The sequence below is a fragment of the Necator americanus genome, chromosome IV, assembly GCF_031761385.1.
Source record: "Necator americanus strain Aroian chromosome IV, whole genome shotgun sequence".
NCBI classification, from domain to species: domain Eukaryota; kingdom Metazoa; phylum Nematoda; class Chromadorea; order Rhabditida; family Ancylostomatidae; genus Necator; species Necator americanus.
The window spans coordinates 30,402,788-30,421,174 of NC_087374.1; the positions used below are offsets into that span (position 1 = coordinate 30,402,788).

The 18,387-nt window shown below is 45.3% G+C and overlaps 7 protein-coding genes across 10 annotated transcripts; 2 read left to right on the plus strand and 5 right to left on the minus strand.

Annotated features, from left to right (window-relative positions):
- Positions 1-2,891: 2,891 nt before the first annotated feature.
- RB195_003246 (uncharacterized protein) lies at positions 2,892-5,101 on the plus strand (the record flags this gene model as incomplete). 3 transcript variants are annotated; one of them, XM_064200823.1, is made up of 4 exons in its annotated part: positions 2,892-3,229; positions 3,488-3,642; positions 3,717-4,217; positions 4,389-5,101. In XM_064200823.1, 4 exons carry the CDS (start codon positions 2,892-2,894, stop codon positions 5,099-5,101), a joined length of 1,707 nt encoding a protein of 568 aa, XP_064056702.1. The 3 variants fall into 3 exon arrangements, with proteins under 3 accessions (XP_064056702.1, XP_064056703.1, XP_064056704.1); XM_064200821.1 differs by lacking the exons at positions 3,488-3,642; positions 3,717-4,217; positions 4,389-5,101 and having other exon boundaries at positions 2,892-3,233; XM_064200822.1 differs by lacking the exons at positions 2,892-3,229; positions 3,488-3,642; positions 4,389-5,101 and having other exon boundaries at positions 3,806-4,228.
- On the plus strand, positions 4,490-5,101 carry RB195_003247 (uncharacterized protein; the record flags this gene model as incomplete). The annotated part of the gene is made up of 1 exon (XM_064200824.1): positions 4,490-5,101. One exon carries the CDS (start codon positions 4,490-4,492, stop codon positions 5,099-5,101), a length of 612 nt encoding a protein of 203 aa, XP_064056705.1.
- A 1,709-nt stretch (positions 5,102-6,810) lies between these two features.
- On the minus strand, positions 6,811-7,764 carry RB195_003248 (uncharacterized protein; the record flags this gene model as incomplete). 2 transcript variants are annotated; one of them, XM_013439195.2, is made up of 1 exon in its annotated part: positions 6,811-7,764. In XM_013439195.2, the coding sequence occupies one exon, from the start codon at positions 7,762-7,764 to the stop codon at positions 6,811-6,813; it is 954 nt and encodes a 317-aa protein (XP_013294649.2). The 2 variants fall into 2 exon arrangements, with proteins under 2 accessions (XP_013294649.2, XP_064056706.1); XM_064200825.1 differs by having other exon boundaries at positions 6,811-7,425.
- Positions 7,680-8,030, minus strand: RB195_003249 (uncharacterized protein; the record flags this gene model as incomplete). The annotated part of the gene is made up of 1 exon (XM_064200826.1): positions 7,680-8,030. The coding sequence occupies one exon, from the start codon at positions 8,028-8,030 to the stop codon at positions 7,680-7,682; it is 351 nt and encodes a 116-aa protein (XP_064056707.1).
- A 263-nt stretch (positions 8,031-8,293) lies between these two features.
- Positions 8,294-12,190, minus strand: RB195_003250 (uncharacterized protein; the record flags this gene model as incomplete). The annotated part of the gene is made up of 1 exon (XM_064200827.1): positions 8,294-12,190. One exon carries the CDS (start codon positions 12,188-12,190, stop codon positions 8,294-8,296), a length of 3,897 nt encoding a protein of 1,298 aa, XP_064056708.1.
- Positions 12,191-12,685: 495 nt separating this feature from the next.
- On the minus strand, positions 12,686-13,396 carry RB195_003251 (uncharacterized protein; the record flags this gene model as incomplete). The annotated part of the gene is made up of 1 exon (XM_064200828.1): positions 12,686-13,396. One exon carries the CDS (start codon positions 13,394-13,396, stop codon positions 12,686-12,688), a length of 711 nt encoding a protein of 236 aa, XP_064056709.1.
- A 935-nt stretch (positions 13,397-14,331) lies between these two features.
- Positions 14,332-14,829, minus strand: RB195_003252 (uncharacterized protein; the record flags this gene model as incomplete). Its single annotated transcript, XM_064200829.1, has 1 exon — positions 14,332-14,829. One exon carries the CDS (start codon positions 14,827-14,829, stop codon positions 14,332-14,334), a length of 498 nt encoding a protein of 165 aa, XP_064056710.1.
- Between the last annotated feature and the right edge of the window lie 3,558 nt (positions 14,830-18,387).

Below are 18,387 nucleotides of genomic sequence, written 5' to 3' on the forward strand. Positions count from 1 at the left end.
TACAAAATCCTTACCCCTTACAAAAAGTGTTTTCTAGAAAGGTTTCTGTATAAATCGAGGTTCTAAAACCTTAACAGGAACACGAGACTCGCGCAATGCCACTACTTCAAAGAGTCTTTTTGGGTACTGTATAGGACACGGCTTATCATGCATTATTAAAAATGTACGTACTGTCACAAAAAAAAGTGGCAAATAGAAAAGTAGGAGAGACCGTATCAGACCTCTCCACTCTTGAAGCGACGATGAATCTGAAACATTTTGTTACCTCTTTTAGAGGTAGTGCACTATTTTGACGAAGTGTTACATAGGAAAGCTGTAGTTGGAACAAAATGTTATAAATGTCATTTCCTACAAAGCATACTTCCAGCACAGAACTGTTTCCTGAAAACACAAATCTACTCATATGTTCCCACTCTTTGAAGGTTGGCCTAAAATCTCAAATAAAGACTTAAAAACAGATCTCGGTCACTCTCTCATAATGATGTCAAATAGTCATTCTTCCAAGATGACGTTAATAGTTCATTCTTGTTGAGTAACCAAGTAATTTTATTCAGCGTTCAAGTTTTTTCTCTGTATTACAATTGATCAATTAGGGGGTGTGAGAAAGTGGAGATTGTTTTTCGCGGACAACCTTTCTCAACAACAAATTTTTGGAAAAAACACGTTAACACCACTAACTGTTTGAAACAGAATAGAAAAGCGCAAATCTTCATAGTTTGTTCCTTCTAACTTGATCTCTTTTATGTCGCTAGATCCAGATATCAGACGGTCTAAAAGAACACGATCGATCAGAATGATATGAAGCAAAATTAAGGATGAAGCTAAAATATGAAGTGCGCGGCGTTGATCAATCCTTGTGGAGATGCGCCTACGCGTTCGACTTCAACTCAGTCCCCGGAGGGATGAAATGGTTGGTGTGCACTGGGGCGGATTCGAACCTCTGATAAATTCTAGCCACAGCGGAACCTCTTACCAACCGCACTACACCACCCCTGAAGCAAAATTAAAAAGAAAAAGTTCTGGTGCACTAGTGGCAGTGGTGGGACATCTATTGTAGAAAACGTAGTAGTACTCATGGCCGAAACTTAGTCGAAAAGTCGATACTGAGAAGCTCTTCGAGCTAAGTTTTAGGCACAGCTTCTCAAGCAAGGATTCTGGCCTTTTCGCAATTTTATTTCTGAAAGATAGAGTAGCAGCAGCCAAATGGAAGGAGTTGTGGAGAAAACGTGAAGAAACGCAAATTTATGATTCTTCGACTGCCGTAGTTATTGCAGGCGAGAAGCCGGATAGAAGCAACCGATAGCGTAGCCATCTCTGCAACTCCTCTACGCAAGGGTTGCGAGTACGAATGTTAGCGTAGGATAACGGAGTGCGTCAACGCATGAGAATTCTATCCTCATGGGATAGAAGCGGAAGTCTGCAGACAAAGCCATGTGAAAGGCCGATCAACGACGACCACTCTTATCAATATGACCGGTGAACTCAGAAGGTACTCAAACTCTCGGATGTCTATCAGAGCTGAAGCGCTCTAGCGCTCTAGCACACTAGCCGAGTTCGTGCCTGAGCGCTGCAGTAGAAAGGGTGGCTTGGTATCAAGGCGAAGAACAACGGCTGTGGCTTTAAAACTGTCTACACCGGTGGTACTGACACTATCAACGGAGTACGAATAATCGTCTCTGTGTTTCATGGGTGTAACCATAATAGTGGACCACTTCAATGACCCAACGAACTCAGCCATTGTCAATTATGAACCAAAGAAGACCAACCACCATTATTGTTGCAATTGCGGAATCAATAGAGAGAGCACATTCTGCAGTTCCCAATTCGTGCGAATACGGAAACTCGTGCGAATACGGCAACAGAAAATCGCAATAGATCGACAATCACAGCTAGACACCTTCTACTACATCTAAATTTATGCTGATGGAACATTAGAATCGACGGCTTGTCAGCAATGCCAAGGTCATATCTTACAGGGTTGTTACTTCACACGACGGCTAGGACCTATTCGTGTAAAGTAGTGCCAACTGAAGGCGAAAAATACGTTAACTCGTAAATTCAACTTGCACTTGCCAAAAACTTCGAGGATATCTGGAGCGAGATCGTAGAAACATCATCCTCCAAACTTGATACAACACAGGCCCCAGCAACCGAGAATAGAGAATCAGACGTGTCTATGGGCGGAGGAGGTGAAAACGAGGGTCTTGCAAATTCTCCTTGGTCTGCTTATCTATGCTGACTTCGTCTATCTTATTAGAATGGAATCTAGAGAGCCTTGCAGCAAATCACGTAATTCCTGGAGCGACTATAAACGATGTGCCAAAACAAGAAAAGGCATCTAGAAAAGCATTATCTCAACTCGCCTTTCTTGTTCAAGCTCAATTTTTTTGCTCATAACAAGGAACTGTATTCTACGTTGTATGATAGTTTCGTTTTCCGGAATGATTTAGCGAGTAATAGAGACTTGTTTGGCTCTTCCATTCTTCACTTTCATTCCAAAAAGAAAACGTTCAGCAATTTACCATTCGAAAGTTTTTCGAACTGTCGGATACGAATTAGACATGAGCATCTTCAAAATCCATTAGAAAACGGATCTTTTTCTTTAATGTTTAGTATAATTATTGTGATCGAGGGGGCCGCGTATACGAGTCTGATTGCTCGCCCTCTTAACAAGCCTCCTTTTTGGAACTTCCCATATAAAATCTCCAGCACATCGCCAAAGCCCATAACCTGAAAGGTCAACTGCCTGATTGGAGCATGGAATCTTTGCAACAACCATTCGTTTCGTTACGCTGAACTGCCGAACACTATCGAGTGAACTCCAACAAGCCGCTCTATCCAGACTCTTGCGATATCTCTGTGTGACTTTTGCTGCACTGCAGGAAACACGCATGAGAGATCGGCCCGTCGTCAGCATCGAAAATTACATCATATACTGCGGCGATGCTGATGAGAACAAAGTAGGTGGCTGCGCGATAGCTGTGAGGAACGATTACAAGAACCTGGTGGAGGAATTTGGCTCAACGTCGTCTAGATGCGCCTTTCTACGAATGCGGGGTCGCAGAGGACGTAAACTCTGGATCGTAGGTGCTCACGCACCTACGGAAAACGCTGAGGACAACAGCAAGGATGCCTTCTATGATGAACTCAATGCTTTGATGTCTAAAATACCAAGCCAGCAGGTGGTCATTGTCGGAATCGACGCAAATGCGAAGATGGGACTCGAACAGTAATCCGATGTGCTAGGAAGATGGTATTATCCAGCGGAGCACACGTCGGACAACAGTGACCGTCAGGTCGACTTGTGCGAATAGACGGGCCTCATCATCGCTTCCACGTTTAAGAGGAATCATCGACTCCATCAGCTCACGTGGCAGGGGTCGACCCTTTTAACGCCTGAAGAGCAGCTCAAGTGGAAGACTCTTAAGCTTCAGCTCGACTACGTTCTGGCGAGGAACATTCCTCAGTCAGATATCCGAAAATCTAGAGCTGTTTGGGACGTCGCTTTTGACTCTGACCACCGTCCAGTTCTTCTCAGCTTCAAGATACGGTTGCACAAGAGAAACCTAGGAGTTCCTCTTCAACCGAAAATCGACATGGCAGGTCTGAAAGACGATGAATGCAGAACAAAATCCCGCCAATGTTTGTCTATTCATGTTGGAGTACGGACCAGAAAAAAGCTTAACAATGCGGATTCCTTCACAAAGTGCATCCAGGGCGCTGCAAGGGAAACGCTCCCGGTTCTATTGCCGCGGAAGACGTTTGCCTTAGCATCTGCGGAAACAAAATCCACGTACAATTCTGTATGGGCAGCACGCAGTTTGAGAAGGCGTGGGAGGACAGGAACCCGCGGAAAGGCTATGCTCTACTAAAACAGTATAGCGACGAAATGAAAAGATGTTCTCCAGTCTTCAACACTGCCAATGGAGTAGCTGCCGGTGAAGCAACCCTTCCAATTTGGAGAGAACACTTTAAGGCCTTGCTGAACCGGCTAGCACCGTCAGCTCCTGAACTTGAGCACGTTCATAGACCGACATATGCGGTTGACAAGGAGCCACCGACCGAGTCGGAGGTTCTAGTCTGTATTCAAAAAATGAAGAATGGAAAATCTGGTGGAGACGATGGGATTAGCGCAGAAATGCTAAAATATCTTCCTCCGTCTGGGATTCGTGAGATGACAAAGATCATCTGTTCATTATGGATAGATGAAAGGATACGTGACTCGTAGAGACACGCTATCATAATTTTCCTCCACAAGAAGTTATCCGTCACGGACCCTAGGAACTGTCGAGGAATCTCTTTGCTGCGTGTTATGTACGAAGTATTGAAGCGCATTATCATGGACCGACTTATTAAACATCGCGAAGAAACAACGTGCGACGATTAAGCTGGCTTTGAAGCTGCGTTCGACTCTCTTCACCGAGGCCGTCTTCTCAACGCGCTCCGCGCCGATGGAGTACCAGGAAAGTTCGTTCGCTTGCTTGATGACATGAATCTACGAACAACTGCTGCAGTTCGAACACCAGCCGGATGTGCAACACCGTTTGAGATGGTAACTGGAGTAAGACAATGGGCAGTGGCAGGACCTTTCCTGTTCAATTTTGCAATCGACGACATTATGCGAAGAACAGTCGACCAGTGTCCTGCTGACATTGTCTTAGCACCATCAGGGTGCCTCTTGGCTGACCTCGAGAACGCCGACGATGTCGTTATATTTGCGGAAAGCAGTACGAAACTTCAAGATGTTGTCAACCTTGTATCGAAGCTGGCTGCAGCCTATGGACTACGTCTACGCCCTGATAAATGCAAGCAGGTGTGGATCTCTTCGAGACCTCGAACGGGAATCAGGGTGGACGGACAACCGATAGAACTCGTTGATGAGTTCTTTTACCTAGGCTGTACGCTGAAGAACAATTGCAGCTACGAGAGAGATGTTCAGCAAAGATGCGCTAAGGCCACTTCTACATTTAACTCCTTAACGAAATGCCTGTGGTCGACCCCCGTCACCAACGAAGTCAAGCTACCTATCCGCAATTCGCCCCATCATGATGTACGGATCGGAGACTTGGGCAGCATCATCAACGGTTATGAAGAGGCTTGACTGCATGGAACGCTGCTTATACGGCTACTTGGCTACTTTCGGCCTGCCACAATGAAGATCTTTAGCAGAAATTTATGTGGTATACCGGCGGATGACAAGTGGAAGACACCAACATCTTGCACCGCCATCGAAAGTGGCTAAAGTAAATTGTCTTCGCTTCTTCGGTCATATATTAAGGAGAGCGGCAGATCGCCTTTTTCAACGAGTTCTGAGGAGTTTGCCGCGTTTCAACTGGAAGAAGCCACCTGGCCCAAAACGGAGGTTCTGGACTGAGGTGGTGCAAGAGGACCTTAGGACACTCGGCATGGATAGGCAGTTCAGGCGAGACGTAAAGTTTCACAGAATATGGAATAGCGACGGATGAATTGATTCTGTGCAAGCTCTCGCAGAAGATCGAGAAGGTTGGGCAGAGCTGTGTTACACAGGCACACCTCGGCGAAGATGCGGATAATCGCGTCAGGCGATGACATCAGCCCTCCGATTAAGTCAAGTAAGTCATTGTGATCGAGATACCAATTAGAAGGAAGAGAAGAAGTAGTAATAGAAATAGTAAATTTTTCCGAATAGGTTTCTGAAAAAGAGGAAGATAATCTCTAAAACATTAAAGATTAACTATAAGATGGAAATATTGCAGGGTACCATTTGTCTTTCGTGTGATTCAACCAGAGAAGGAAGATCGATAACGTTCATACTTGACAGGACCGGAACAGTGGGCGTGGAAGGTTGGGAAAAGGTAAAATTTTTCTATAATCTAGAATCTAATAAGTATTAGTGAATGCTCCTAATTAATGCTGATTCTAAATGTACAGGTAAGAAGGAGTAGGCGAGCAAAGTAGTGCAGAGGGGTTACAAAGCTGCTTGCTTGTTTCGTGACGGTCACATGTACGTGCAGTAAGACAGTCCTAGTAGGTACTGTTCCATGCGCAGTACCCCAGTAATTGAGGAGTCTCATTGAGAATGACACTCTTTTTCAATCAGCGGTGGTTCAGTTCTTAGTTAGATGCCACGTGAATAAGCCTCAAACTTGGGTAATTAAACTTTTATTTATCACGTACAATATACACCAATATCAGAGGCACGTTACATGGCGAATGTAAAATAGCAGACGTGATATAATAATGCACGAACAGAAATGCATAAAATACAAGCATCACAAAAAGGGAGGCAAAAATATATAAGCACACGTGGGAGGGAGGCAAGAGAAAAGAAGATGCTTTAGGCGAATGCTCGACTATGCTCTGAGCAATAAACACAGTTAGACTGTTTATATACGGTCCAACCTCTTTGTCTGCCCTCGGCGCTGTGTTGCTCTCCCAATCTGATTGTGCTCGAATAGTTTTTGCACACCAGATGCGCCTGCTGCGCGAGAGTGCAACTCTCATTCATTGCCTGTTATTCAAATGCTCTTTGTTTGAGCATACCCACCCAGCGTAAACATATTTTTCTTACTTCTTTATTTTTATGATCTATGGTGACGTTTGTGACACTCCCCCCCAGGGTTGTGAATTCGAGGGCCCTGGTTGACTGTTTTGGTGGTTCCTGAGCATCTGCAGCTCTTACCTCACCTTTTCCAGCTCCTTGCGACGCCTATTTATTGTTTCAGGCAAGGTACACAAAGCCTTGTGGTGCGTACTGCCGCAGTACATGCATATTTTTCCCTTGCTCCAGCAATGGTCTGTGTCATGACGGCTGTCGAGACATAAGACACATCATGCTCTTCTCGATCTCGTGTCCACAGTTGCATACTCTGGACAGCTATCTGAGTAATGCTCTCCCTTGGCTAAACAGAATGAGCATGTTAGGAAGCGCTCTTCCGATCGAATGTAATTAAGCCGTCGAATCATCTTTTCTGGTACGTCCCTATTGTATTTGAGGAACTCCTCGATTCTGTCTCTTCGTTCATCTAATTGTTCTCTCCGTTCCTTCTCTGCATGTTCCCTTTTTTGTCGAATGTTTTCATTTGTATAGGTTGAAACTTTTTCGCTTGCATCCTTCTGCTCTCTACATTCGTATTCGTCACCTAGATCCAAGAGGTCTTCTCCGACTTCCTCCTCTTCGTCATTTCTTTGTCTTATAGGATCTTGATTTTCCGAATTAGGGTCCTCTGTCCAGTTTTTGGTTGTTGTCCCTTCCGATGCCACTTCTTTCGGCATGGTTGGCTCTTGATCTGTTTTCGGTGCGTGAGAGGGAAGAGTTGCCACCCGTGTTTCAAGCGAATTTTTGGTCAATTCAATGCTTCCCTTTATGCTATCGCTTTGGTCACGAATCTGCTCCTTTATTTCTTTACGACATTGCCCAAACTCGCGGTGGAGATTTTCCCGCATGCTATTGATATTTTCGCTCTGGTTAGTAATCCTTTTATTGAGTTCGACGAAGTATTGTTTGAAGTCACGGCAAAGTTCCTCCTTGATGCTTTGAGTGTTTTCGTTCTGATTAGTAATCCGTTTATCGATTTCGGCAAAGCCTTGTTTGAAATCTCGACGAAGTTCTTCCTTAATGCTATGAACGTTTTCGTTCAGGCTACGGGTATGTCCCTTAATTTCCGTATAATACTGTTTAAATTCGCAATGGAGATGCTCTATTTCTTCTTTGGTCTGGACGCTTCTCTGATTTCGGTTTCCACTTGACTTCGAAATTCCTTGATGAACTCGACTTCTCTGCATATGAAGTCGGCGGTAAAGCTAGGTTCCAATGTTACTCCTTCCTCCGTGTCATTGAAAAACTCGTATCTCGAGTTTGCCAAGTTATTGTCTGCCATCACAAGTAGTCCGTACAAATCGTACGTCAGCGATAGTCCTTGGGCAGCGGCGCCGATTCTTTCCATCGTAATATTGACCGCTTGATGAACCTGCTCTAAGCGGCACTCGTAGAGCGTTGCCTCCACCTTTGCGAAATGTTGAGGTCTTTTTCCTCGAGTTTTAGTAAACATATCGGAGGTTATTGGACCGAGGTTGCATTACAATAACTTTTAAAAAATTACGAATCTTCTTCTGAATTTCTTCTTCAGCTGGGAACGTTGCGGCTAGTCTGATACATGAGCATTTGTAGGGGATTTCCTCTATGAGTTTTCGTTCCTCAGCCTTTCTTTTCTTCGTGAACATGTCGTCGGTCCTATTTGATGCCATTACACTAAAAGGATAAGGTATTGTTCCATAATGCTTTGTAATTATTATTTTGTATGCTGAACGACGTTTAGAGAAGCTTTTCGTTGTTCTTATCCTTCTTTCCTTTGCGAAATGGAATTATAAGTTGCATCAGGAATACTGAGAATATGCACAGGAGTATGTTCCATCCATATTTAATGATTTTGAAGATGGTTTTGATGCATATCATTGTCGCTTTTGTACACACCTTTGGTAGGTATAGATAGCTCATAAGAAGAGCTCCCGCAACTGAAATCATGGTAATGAGTAGATACTTGTACCATTGCAGATAAATGTCCAAGATGTGATTGAGGTCAGGCCACTGGAAGTCAGAGGTTCGGTTGTGGTCAGATTGGATATAATGCATGAAACTTCCTTGGAAATTATATGGGTACTTCAAGATTCCTGTTAACTCGAAAGTCGACGTTTTTGTTCCGCATTTCAAGGAACATTGAATTTGGATTCGAGCGGACTGGAATAGGAATCCAATTTTAGATGAAGTGCCCGAAGGCGAACAGGGAATTGTAAAGCCGTCCTGTCCACATTCAACTTCAGCGGATATGTTGTTGAATGTAGATTTACATGTTACAGTAGCAGTTGCTCCTTTACTGCACTGATAACATCCGTTGAGGTAAGTGTTTTCAACGGTACAGAAGTCATCTCTGACTTCTCTGATGGAATTGTCGATACTTTCTTTCAAAATCAAGATGATCTTGGTCGATATATCCTCATCTGCTCTTGCGATGACTCCATGTAGTGGATGTGGCGTAAATCGTACTTGTTGATGTGTAATTGGGAGTACTTTGGTGATGTCGAAGAAATTTGTTCCGACCCTATCTTCGTTACATATGCACCTTACTTGAGACTCAGCAGCTACGCAATCACAATCATCTCTTAAATGACATTGTAATGTAATTGCATGTTTGCGTGTAGGACAGCTAAGTAGTGGATATGTCTTTTTATCCCATATCGCTGTTTGGTTTGTCGAGGCAATGAAAACTTGTTCCAAGGCCGGTAATGGTGGAGTTGCGAGTACGCTTAATGTTACATCCATGCTTTGGATTTGATTAGGAATGTTCGGGTGGAGTCCGAGTACGTATATGCGAAGTGTAGAGCCTTTGCTGATCTCGAGACGGAGTTTCATTTCTTCTTTCCAGCGTATGCACTTGAAGAGTTCGTAGACGTTATCATCTGTTGGTACTGCGTATATCCTATAGAACAAACACCCGGAACTGAGATAGAAACAGTCGCATCCTGGGCCATCGCATGATTCCATGCAGCCAGTAATTCCAGGAAAGGAGTTGCCGATAGCCAACTCAGGCACTATGCTCGTCGTGTTGATGTCAGCACATTTGTTTCCGGTACATGATCCCATGTGTGGGCATCTCTTACTGTCGATTATTTTTTGCACCACATTCCGTGTGTATGTTACCGGTATGCGGTCGCAGATTAGTCTCAGTCCTTCCCACCGAAGACGCGTCCTTAGTACGATGGAGTTGTTTCTCTGGAAACTTATGCACACGTCCTTTTTGAAGGGGTTCATCTTTACCACTGAGGCCACTTCTACTTTACAAGTGCTTTTTCCTGTTGTGGTTCGACAATTTCTCAGGTGATGTTGAAAAATGTTCACCTCTTGGTATGCTACAGCTCCTTGCAATAAGCTGCATATGGCTAATGCTTGCAGAATTCGGTTACGATGTTGCTGTTTTCCTCTATGCAGAACCCAGAGAGTAATCCGCTGGCAGCAACACCATATAAAGAGTGCCACTAAGTCAAGCACTTTGCCTATTCCCGCAATGATGATGCGGAATGGTCGGCCAACTGTAACTGGTATGTAACAGAGGGTGTAGCAGATGGCAGTGAAAAGGTATATTATTATATCTAGTCCTGCAATTGCCGCCAGAGGCCAACATTCGGGGTTTAAAATATTGGCGGCACACATAGTACAGTCTATTGCAGAGCAAAAAGGTAGTGCTGAACAAGCCGTTTCAACTGTAGTATAACTATCTCCTATGCGTATTTTCCAGTTTACTTCAAAGTCGTGAAGTACTTCTTCTGGTGGCAAGCGTAAGAGTTTATGTAGTGGAGGTGTCTTCTCCCTTATGCAGTAATTGTTAACGCATAATTCATATTCTTCTGCCTGTGGGCATGAAGGTATAACCCTTGTTCTTTGCATTCTATGGCATAGTTTGGGTGTGGGTAATTTTGATACGATCTTCAGATGAATGAGGCTAGTTACACAACATGTGAATATACATCCATAAACGTTTGTACGTTCCTTATGATCATCATGGACGGTTATAGGGCCGAAGTAGTCGGGTCCTATGTTTTCAAACGGGCGTGTTCTTGTTACTCTCCTTGATGGAAGATCGGCCATTTCTGGATATCTATATGGCAGATTATCCATCTTTTGACAAGGAACACAAGACCGCATGCATTTCTTCACTTGTTCTCGGAGCCGTGGAATCCAGTACTGTTGTCGAACTTCTGCTATTGTATGTCCTGTACTGTTGTGATACGGTCTATGCGCTTCGAGGATAATAAGACGACACAGCTCCGTATTCGAAATGATAAGGATGGGATTTTTTGCCATAATGTTTAAATTGGATTTATTAAGACGTCCGTATGCTCTGAACACGTGGTTTTCCTCCTCGTTCAGGTTTAGGTTTTTTGACAACTGTTTTTTGTAGTGAGAATTGAGGTGTACCTGCTGGTGATTTCTTATGAGTATGCTATGCGCTTCGAATATGTCGGTAGCCGTGAGCTCTTGATCCTCTGCTTGTCGAACTAGGTAGGGTAAAGAATCTCGGAGCCTTTCCTGCAACGGGCTTTTTAGACGAGTTGTAATGCTTCTCAGAAATTTTATCACGTAGGCTAAGATCCTCAGCGGCTTGGTTTTAGTATTATACCTTGTCAGATCAAGAATTTCTTCGACTTTGTCAGTCGTTGCATGTGTTTTTATAACATTCGCTTCTGCATTCAGTAGAATATCATTTTCATCATCATCATCGTCATTTTGTAATTCCGGATCTTTAACAAGGGAAAAGAGAGTGGATGTAAACCCGTAATTGAGAATTTTCTCAAGAGAATAACCATCCCACCACACATGAGACACGAATTCATGATTGGAAGCTCCCCGTGTTCCAATGTCGGCAGGATTCCATTTCGTGTCGATGTAGCCAAATTTCACTCCGACTTCCATACGTTCTAGTGACTGTACGATGTCGCGAATCTCGCGTATACGATTTTTGACGTAAAGTCTTGTTTTAGAATGATCAAGAGAACCTCTCAGCCAATTTAAGACGATTTCCGAGTCGGTTAGAAAAATGACGTTGTTTATGCTTATTGAGGATTTTAAGCTTAGGAAAGTATTGAGAGTAAGTCGTGCTCCAATGGTTATGGCATTTATTTCGAGTTTCGGTACGGTGGTTGGTCGATTACTGTCCGTAATCTTAGACTCAGCCATAAGAAAGCTGGATTCCCTTTGGCTAATGAGATAGGTACATGCTGTCATAGCAATTCCACTAGCGTCGAAATAGGTTACCAGTGTATAAGGTGCGGAGTTGTCGAGTGTGACTTTCCGTGGCACCCTTTTGTGGGAGTTGGATATTTTTGTTATAATGAGGTTCCACTGACGTCTATATTCTTCATTCAGTGGTTCGTCCCAATCATATTGCTCCTTCCACAAAAGTTGTTGGAAACGTTTTGCTTTGACCAGGAGTGGTATGAACCATCCTAGTGGGTCATAGATGGAAGCAATTTGTTGAGCAACGGTTCTTTTGCTAACAAATTCTATCGTAGGCAGGTTAATCAATAATAAGAAGTTGTCGGCTATAGAATCCCCATAGATTCCAAGTACCTTAGGGCACAGATTGGAGGAGCGATCCTTTGTGGATATTGCATCCATGATGTCCATGTGGTTCGTGACAAATGCTCTTAGGTTCATCTTGAGGTCGTTAAAAATTGATTTTAGCTCTTTATATTTTTGTACGCCCTCAAGAGTTGTTTCTGCTCCGACAAATAAATTATCGACATACAGATTAGACGGAATTTCTCAAGCTAATCCGTCATTTTTGACATAGTTGCTCAAGTGGAAGAGGATTGTTGCGCCGAGAAGAAATGGTGAGGCATTGATCCCAGAAGTGACTCTGGTAAATCTATATACCACCAGGTTATCATCTGTCAATGGTTTGGTGATATCCCTAAGCATCTTGTAAAATCTCTGTCGTCTTCGTGAAGATGTACTTGAAGAAATGCCTTTTCTACGTCAGATAGAAGAACGTATTTTGCAGTGCGGAAGCGTAATAGAATTCCGTATAGCTTAGGCAGTATGGTAGGTCCTTGGTGGAGAATATCATTGAGTGAAGGACAGTTTTTATAATGCGCGGATGCATCAAACACTTCTTAATTTCGTAGTGTCTTTTTGGGGGGTGAAGACGGGTCAATGTGGAAGATAGTGCTTCATTTTCCAAATGGTATCCTTGTTCTCTTTCACTTCTTCGAGGATCTTTTCAGCAATTTGATCTTGAAAGATACTGTGATATTGCTGAAGAATATGTGGCTCTTGTTGATATTTGCGAAGCACGCTTCGCAGTCGCTGGAGCGCTAATACTTTGTTGTCTGGAAGATATTCATGATCTTCCTTAAAAGGACGTCGAACAACATAACCAGCATTCCGCCTGGCTATAGTGTTGTTGAAGTTTTCGAGCAATTGTGCATTTATGTTAGCTTTTTCTTCCTTCTCAGGACCGCAGAACTCCTTTTCTACATCATGAGATTGAATGTTCCAGTGACGCTCCCATGGATGGTCGTGAGATTCCATGTAATGTACTGTGGAGTGAAGTTCATCTCCATGCTGCATTTTATCACTCATATGTTGTCCAGAAATCATATATCCTAGACGTTTAGGTACGAGGATGAGCCCAGACGGCAGAGTGAAATGTGCTGCTTGAAAGTTGATAAAGTTCCAGAGTTGGTCGCAGCCAATTAGTATTTCTGAAGGTTTAACGTCTCGCAAGGACTGCTGAGTTTTATTTGTTGTTGATGAATGAATTGTACGTCTTCTTTCCCTAACTTTCCTTGAGGGAAGCCCTTCGTAAGGTTGTCGTGAGTGTATACGCGAAGTTTGTATTGCTTTCCTTCCGAGTCCCATACACTCAGACATGTTTTTGTGCACAGGATTTCCTTTTTGGTTTGTGCTGCAAAGGTTTGTAGTTTCATAGTAACAAAGCCTTGGCTAGGTAATTCAAGTTCCTTAGCAAGCTTAGCATCAATGAAACTTCGATCTGCCCCCGTATCTAAGAGTATCCGAAGCGTTTTGAGCTCTTGTGTCCTTGGATGTAGCGCCTTCAAGGCTCCTGTCAAAAGGAATATCTTCCCTTGTCAGGTTTTGTTGGAGGTATCCTCAACTCTCATTACTGCGAGATTGGGTATTGAGCCCTCCGTAACGTGTGCGCTTTGCTTCTCGCACCTTGTGAAGTTCTGCCGTACATATGACGACTTCTTCTTTTCTTCCTTTTTTATATTTGAAACAGGACCTTGTTGAGGCGGCTTGACTGGTGCTGTCTTGAAGCACGTAGACGTATGATGCTTTTTTCCGCAATTTACACAGCCTTTGCTTTTGCAATCGGCATAAATATGGGACTTTGATCCGCACCCAATGCAGCGGTTTGTCTTTTTTAAATATTCCAGTCGTGCTTTAGGTGCCGCGATTTTCGTGCATCTTGTGGACCAATGTTCTTTGCTATCGCAATAGAAACAAAAGGGAGACCGCCCTTTGATTTGGAACTCCGGTTCCTTTGTAGTTTTGCTTAGAAGTTGTGAACGTTCTATCCTCTTTGGCAATTGCAGTTCAATTTCTTCTTCGCGTTTTATGACAATGTCAATTGTTGTCATCAATTTCTTTAATGTCCAGGTCTCTCCTTGGGGCAGAGAGACCTTTTCTTTAAGTGTGCTGCGTTGAATCCTTTCTGTGAATTTAGAAAGAATTTTTGATAGCAGCCATGGACTATCGAGAGGTTCGCCTTTGCTTTGGAGTTGTGCGGTAATTGCCGACAGTTGATCATGCAGTTTTCGCTGGTCCCTTAATTATGGGCTCCTAGCACTCCAATGCTCTAGCTGTCGATGCAGTCCAGTGATTATATTTTGGACGTTGCCGTATCTCTCCTTCAAATGCTCTACTGCTAGCGGGTAGTTTTCTGAAGTGATTTGAAAACGAGCTATTGATTCACGGGCTTCTCCTTTTAATGCTCTCACAAGATAGTTGAATTTTTGCAAATTTGAGAGCGGTAGAGAATGCACCGTAGCGTTGAATAGCTCCCAGAAGCTATCCCACTGCCAGCTTTTGCCGTTGAACTCCGCTATTGGTATCCTCGGCAGCTCTATCTTGGCTGCAGGAACTTCTGGAGGAGAATGAGATCCAGTATATGTTGAAAATGTAAGGTTATGAGAGGCTAGGCTAGCCTTGGTCATTTCCAACTTAAGAAGCATATCAGTAGTACTGGCGATGAGTTCCTCTGCGTTAGTAACATATTCGGAAACTTTATCGTCTTCTTCCTTGGTGAGGGGTTCCGATATTTTGTCCATCGTGTCCGTTAATGCGTATAGGGCTCCTTCAAAGGTTGTTTGAAGGGTTTTGATCTCCACTATAGCACTCTGGACTTGCTTTAGTGCTGCGTTGCATGCTTCCCTATCCTGAAGATTGACGTCGCATCCCAATTCTGCATGCTTTGCCAAAAGTTGCGTTAGGGAATTGAATGCCTAGTCAAAACTCTCTTTCTTGTTTTGAGAGATGTCGCCATTTTATCTTGGCTTGGTCAGGTTGGAATATAATTTGTGAACTGATGATGTTCAACAATTATATTTAAGTGGTTTCGAGGATAAGAGAGTGCTTTGTATGCAAGAGGAATAGTTTCCCAAGTTCGAAGAGGCGATAATGATGAATGCAAACGCAACTTTATATGAGCATGCAATAATATTGTGATGCTCACCTCTTTTTCGCTGTTTTGTGGTAGATTTGTTGCTTTTGGCGCGGTCGTTCGTATTGCCGATGCACCAGTTGAATCAGCGGTGGTTCAGTTGTTCGTTAGATGCCACGTGAATAAGCCTCAAACTTGGGTAATTTAACTTTTACTTATCACGCACAATATACACCAATATCAGAGGCACGTTACATTTCGAATGTAAAATAACAGACGTGATATAATAATGCACAAACAGAAATGCATAAAACACAAGCATCACAAAAAGGGAGGTAAAAATATATAAGCACACGTAGGAGGGAGGCAAGAGAAAAGAAGATGCTTTAGGCGAATGCTCGACTATGCTCTGAGCAATAAACACAGTTGGACTGTTTATATACGGTCCAACCTCTTTGTCTGCCCTCGGCGCTGTGTTGCTCTCCCAATCTGATTGTGCTCGAATAGTTTTTGCACACCAGATGCGCCTGCTGCGCGAGAGTGCAACTCTCATTCATTGCCTGTTATTCAAATGCTCTTTGTTTGAGCATACCCACCCAGCGTAAACATATTTTTCTTACTTCTTCATTTTTATGATCTATGGTCACGCTTGTGATACTTTTGCTAGAAATGATTGGTTAATTAGTCAAAAATAACGGTCGGCTTCGGCGCCTCACGTATATGAAAGCGATAAACCTGCCGATTCCCATTTTTGTCGTAGATGCTTATAATGAAGAGGCATAGTTTTCCTATAAGTACTATAAACAGGTTCAGTATTGAAGATTTTACACGATATACAATCATCATGATCTACTATATAATAACGGGCTTATTCTGTCACGTGTGTGTGTGTGTGTGTGTGTGTGTGTGTGTGTGTGTGTGTGTGTGTGTGTGTGTGTGTGTGTGTGTGTGTGTGTGTGTGTGTGTGTGTGTGTGTGTGTGTGTGTGTCAGTCACGAAATTCAAAAAAAGGGTGCGACGGGTCCACCGGCGTCGAGTTAATGCCTCGAAGCTAGGAAGCTATAAAATGAGGTGTGAAGGGGTCCACCGGCGTCGGATACCTATAGAAGGGGGTGCGACGGGTCCATCGGCGCCAGATACCTATAGAAGGGGGTGCGACGGGTCCACCGGCGCCAGACACCTATAGAAGGGGGTGCGACGGGTCCATCGGCGCCAGATAGCCTATAGAAGGGGGTGCGACGGGTCCATCGGCGCCAGATAGCCATAGAAGGGGGTGCGACGGGTCCATCGGCGCCAGATAGCCTTAGAAGGGGGTGCGACGGGTCCATCGGCGCCAGATAGCCTTAGAAGGGGGTGCGACGGGTCCATCGGCGCCAGATAGCCTTAGAAGGGGTGCGACGGGTCCATCGGCGTCGGATACCTATAGAAGGGGGTGCAATACTTTGGGTCCATCGGCGCCAGATAGCCTTAAAAGTGGGTGCGACGGGTCCATCGGCGTCGGATACCTATAGAAGGGGGTGCGACGGGTCCATCGGCGCCAGATAGCCTTAGAAGGGGTGCGACGGGTCCACGGCGTCGGATACCTATAGAAGGGGGTGCGACGGGTCCATCGGTCGTCGGATACCGTTTCAGAAAGGGTGCGACGGGTCCATCGGCGCCAAATAGCCTTAGAAGGGGGTGCGACGGGTCCATCGGCGCCAGATAGCCTTACGGATGACGTGGAACTATCTTATCATTAGGGATTGTTCACGTCATTTATGTTAAAACATCACTAGATAGCTATTGAGGGGGTGCGACGGGTCCAAGACGTCGGATACCTATAGAAGGGGGTACGACGGGTCCATCGGCGTCAGATAGCCTTAGAAGGGGTGTCGCGACGGGTCCATCGGCGCCAAATGTAGAATTGATCGCCTTTAGAAGGGGGTGCGACGGGTCCATCGGCGTCGGATACCTATAATAATTTAAGAAGAGGAGAAGCGACGGGTCCATCGGCGTCAGATACCTTTAGAAAGGGGTGCGACGGGTCCATCGGCGCCATGATAGCCTTAGAAGGGGGTGCGACGGGTACCATCGGCGCCAGATAGCCTTAGAAGGGTGCGACGGGTCCATCGGCGTCAGATACCTATAGAAGGGGGTGCAACGGGTCCATCGGCGCCAGATAGCCTTGTAGAAGGGGTGCGACGGGTCCATCGGCGCCAGATAGCCTTAGAAGGGGGTGCGACGGGTCCATCGGCGCCAGATAGCCTTAGAAGGGGGTGCGACGGGGTCCATCGGCGCCAGATAGCCTATAGAAGGGGGTGCGACGGGTCCATCGGCGCCAGATAGCTATAGAAGGGGGTGCGACGGGTCCATCGGCGCCAGATAGCCTTAGAAGGGGGTGCGACGGGTCCATCGGCGTCGGATACCTATAGAAGGGGGTGCAACGGGTCCATCGGCGCCAGATAGCCTTAAAAGGGGGTGCGACGGGTCCATCGGCGCCAGATAGCCTTAGAAGGGGGTGCGACGGGTCCATCGGCGCCAGATAGCCTTAGAAGGGGGTGCGACGGGTCCATCGGCGCCAGATAGCCTTAGAAGGGGGTGCGACGGGTCCATCGGCGCCAGATAGCCTTAGAAGGGGGTGCGACGGGTCCATCGGCGTCGGATAGCCTATAGAAGGGGGTGCGACGGGTCCATCGGCGTCAGATAGCCTATAGAAGGGGGTGCGACGGGTCCATCGGCGCCAGATAGCCTATAGAAGGGGGTGCGACGGGTCCATCGGCGCCAGATACCTATAGAAGGGGGTGCGACGGGTCCATCGGCGTCGGATACCTATAGAAGGGGGTGCGACGGGTCCATCGGCGCCAGATAGCCTTAGAAGGGGGTGCGACGGGTCCAAGACGTCGGATACCTATAGAAGGGGTACGACGGGTCCATCGACGTCGGATACCTATAGAAGGGGGTGCGACGGGTCCATCGGCGCCAGATAGCCATAGAAGGGGGTGCGACGGGTCCCACGACGTCGGATACCTATAGAAGGGGGTGCGACGGGTCCCACAGCGTCGGATTGCTATAGAAGGGGGTGCGACGGGTCCACCGGCACAAATACCTATAGAAGGGGGGAGATGTGCACCGAAAATACCTTTAGAAGGGGTGTGACGGGTCCAATGGCGTCGAGTTGGTGTGCCGGCGTCGTAAAGCTAGGGACGTTGTAAAAGTTTTATAGTTGTAACCACTTTCGGCGTTGCGCT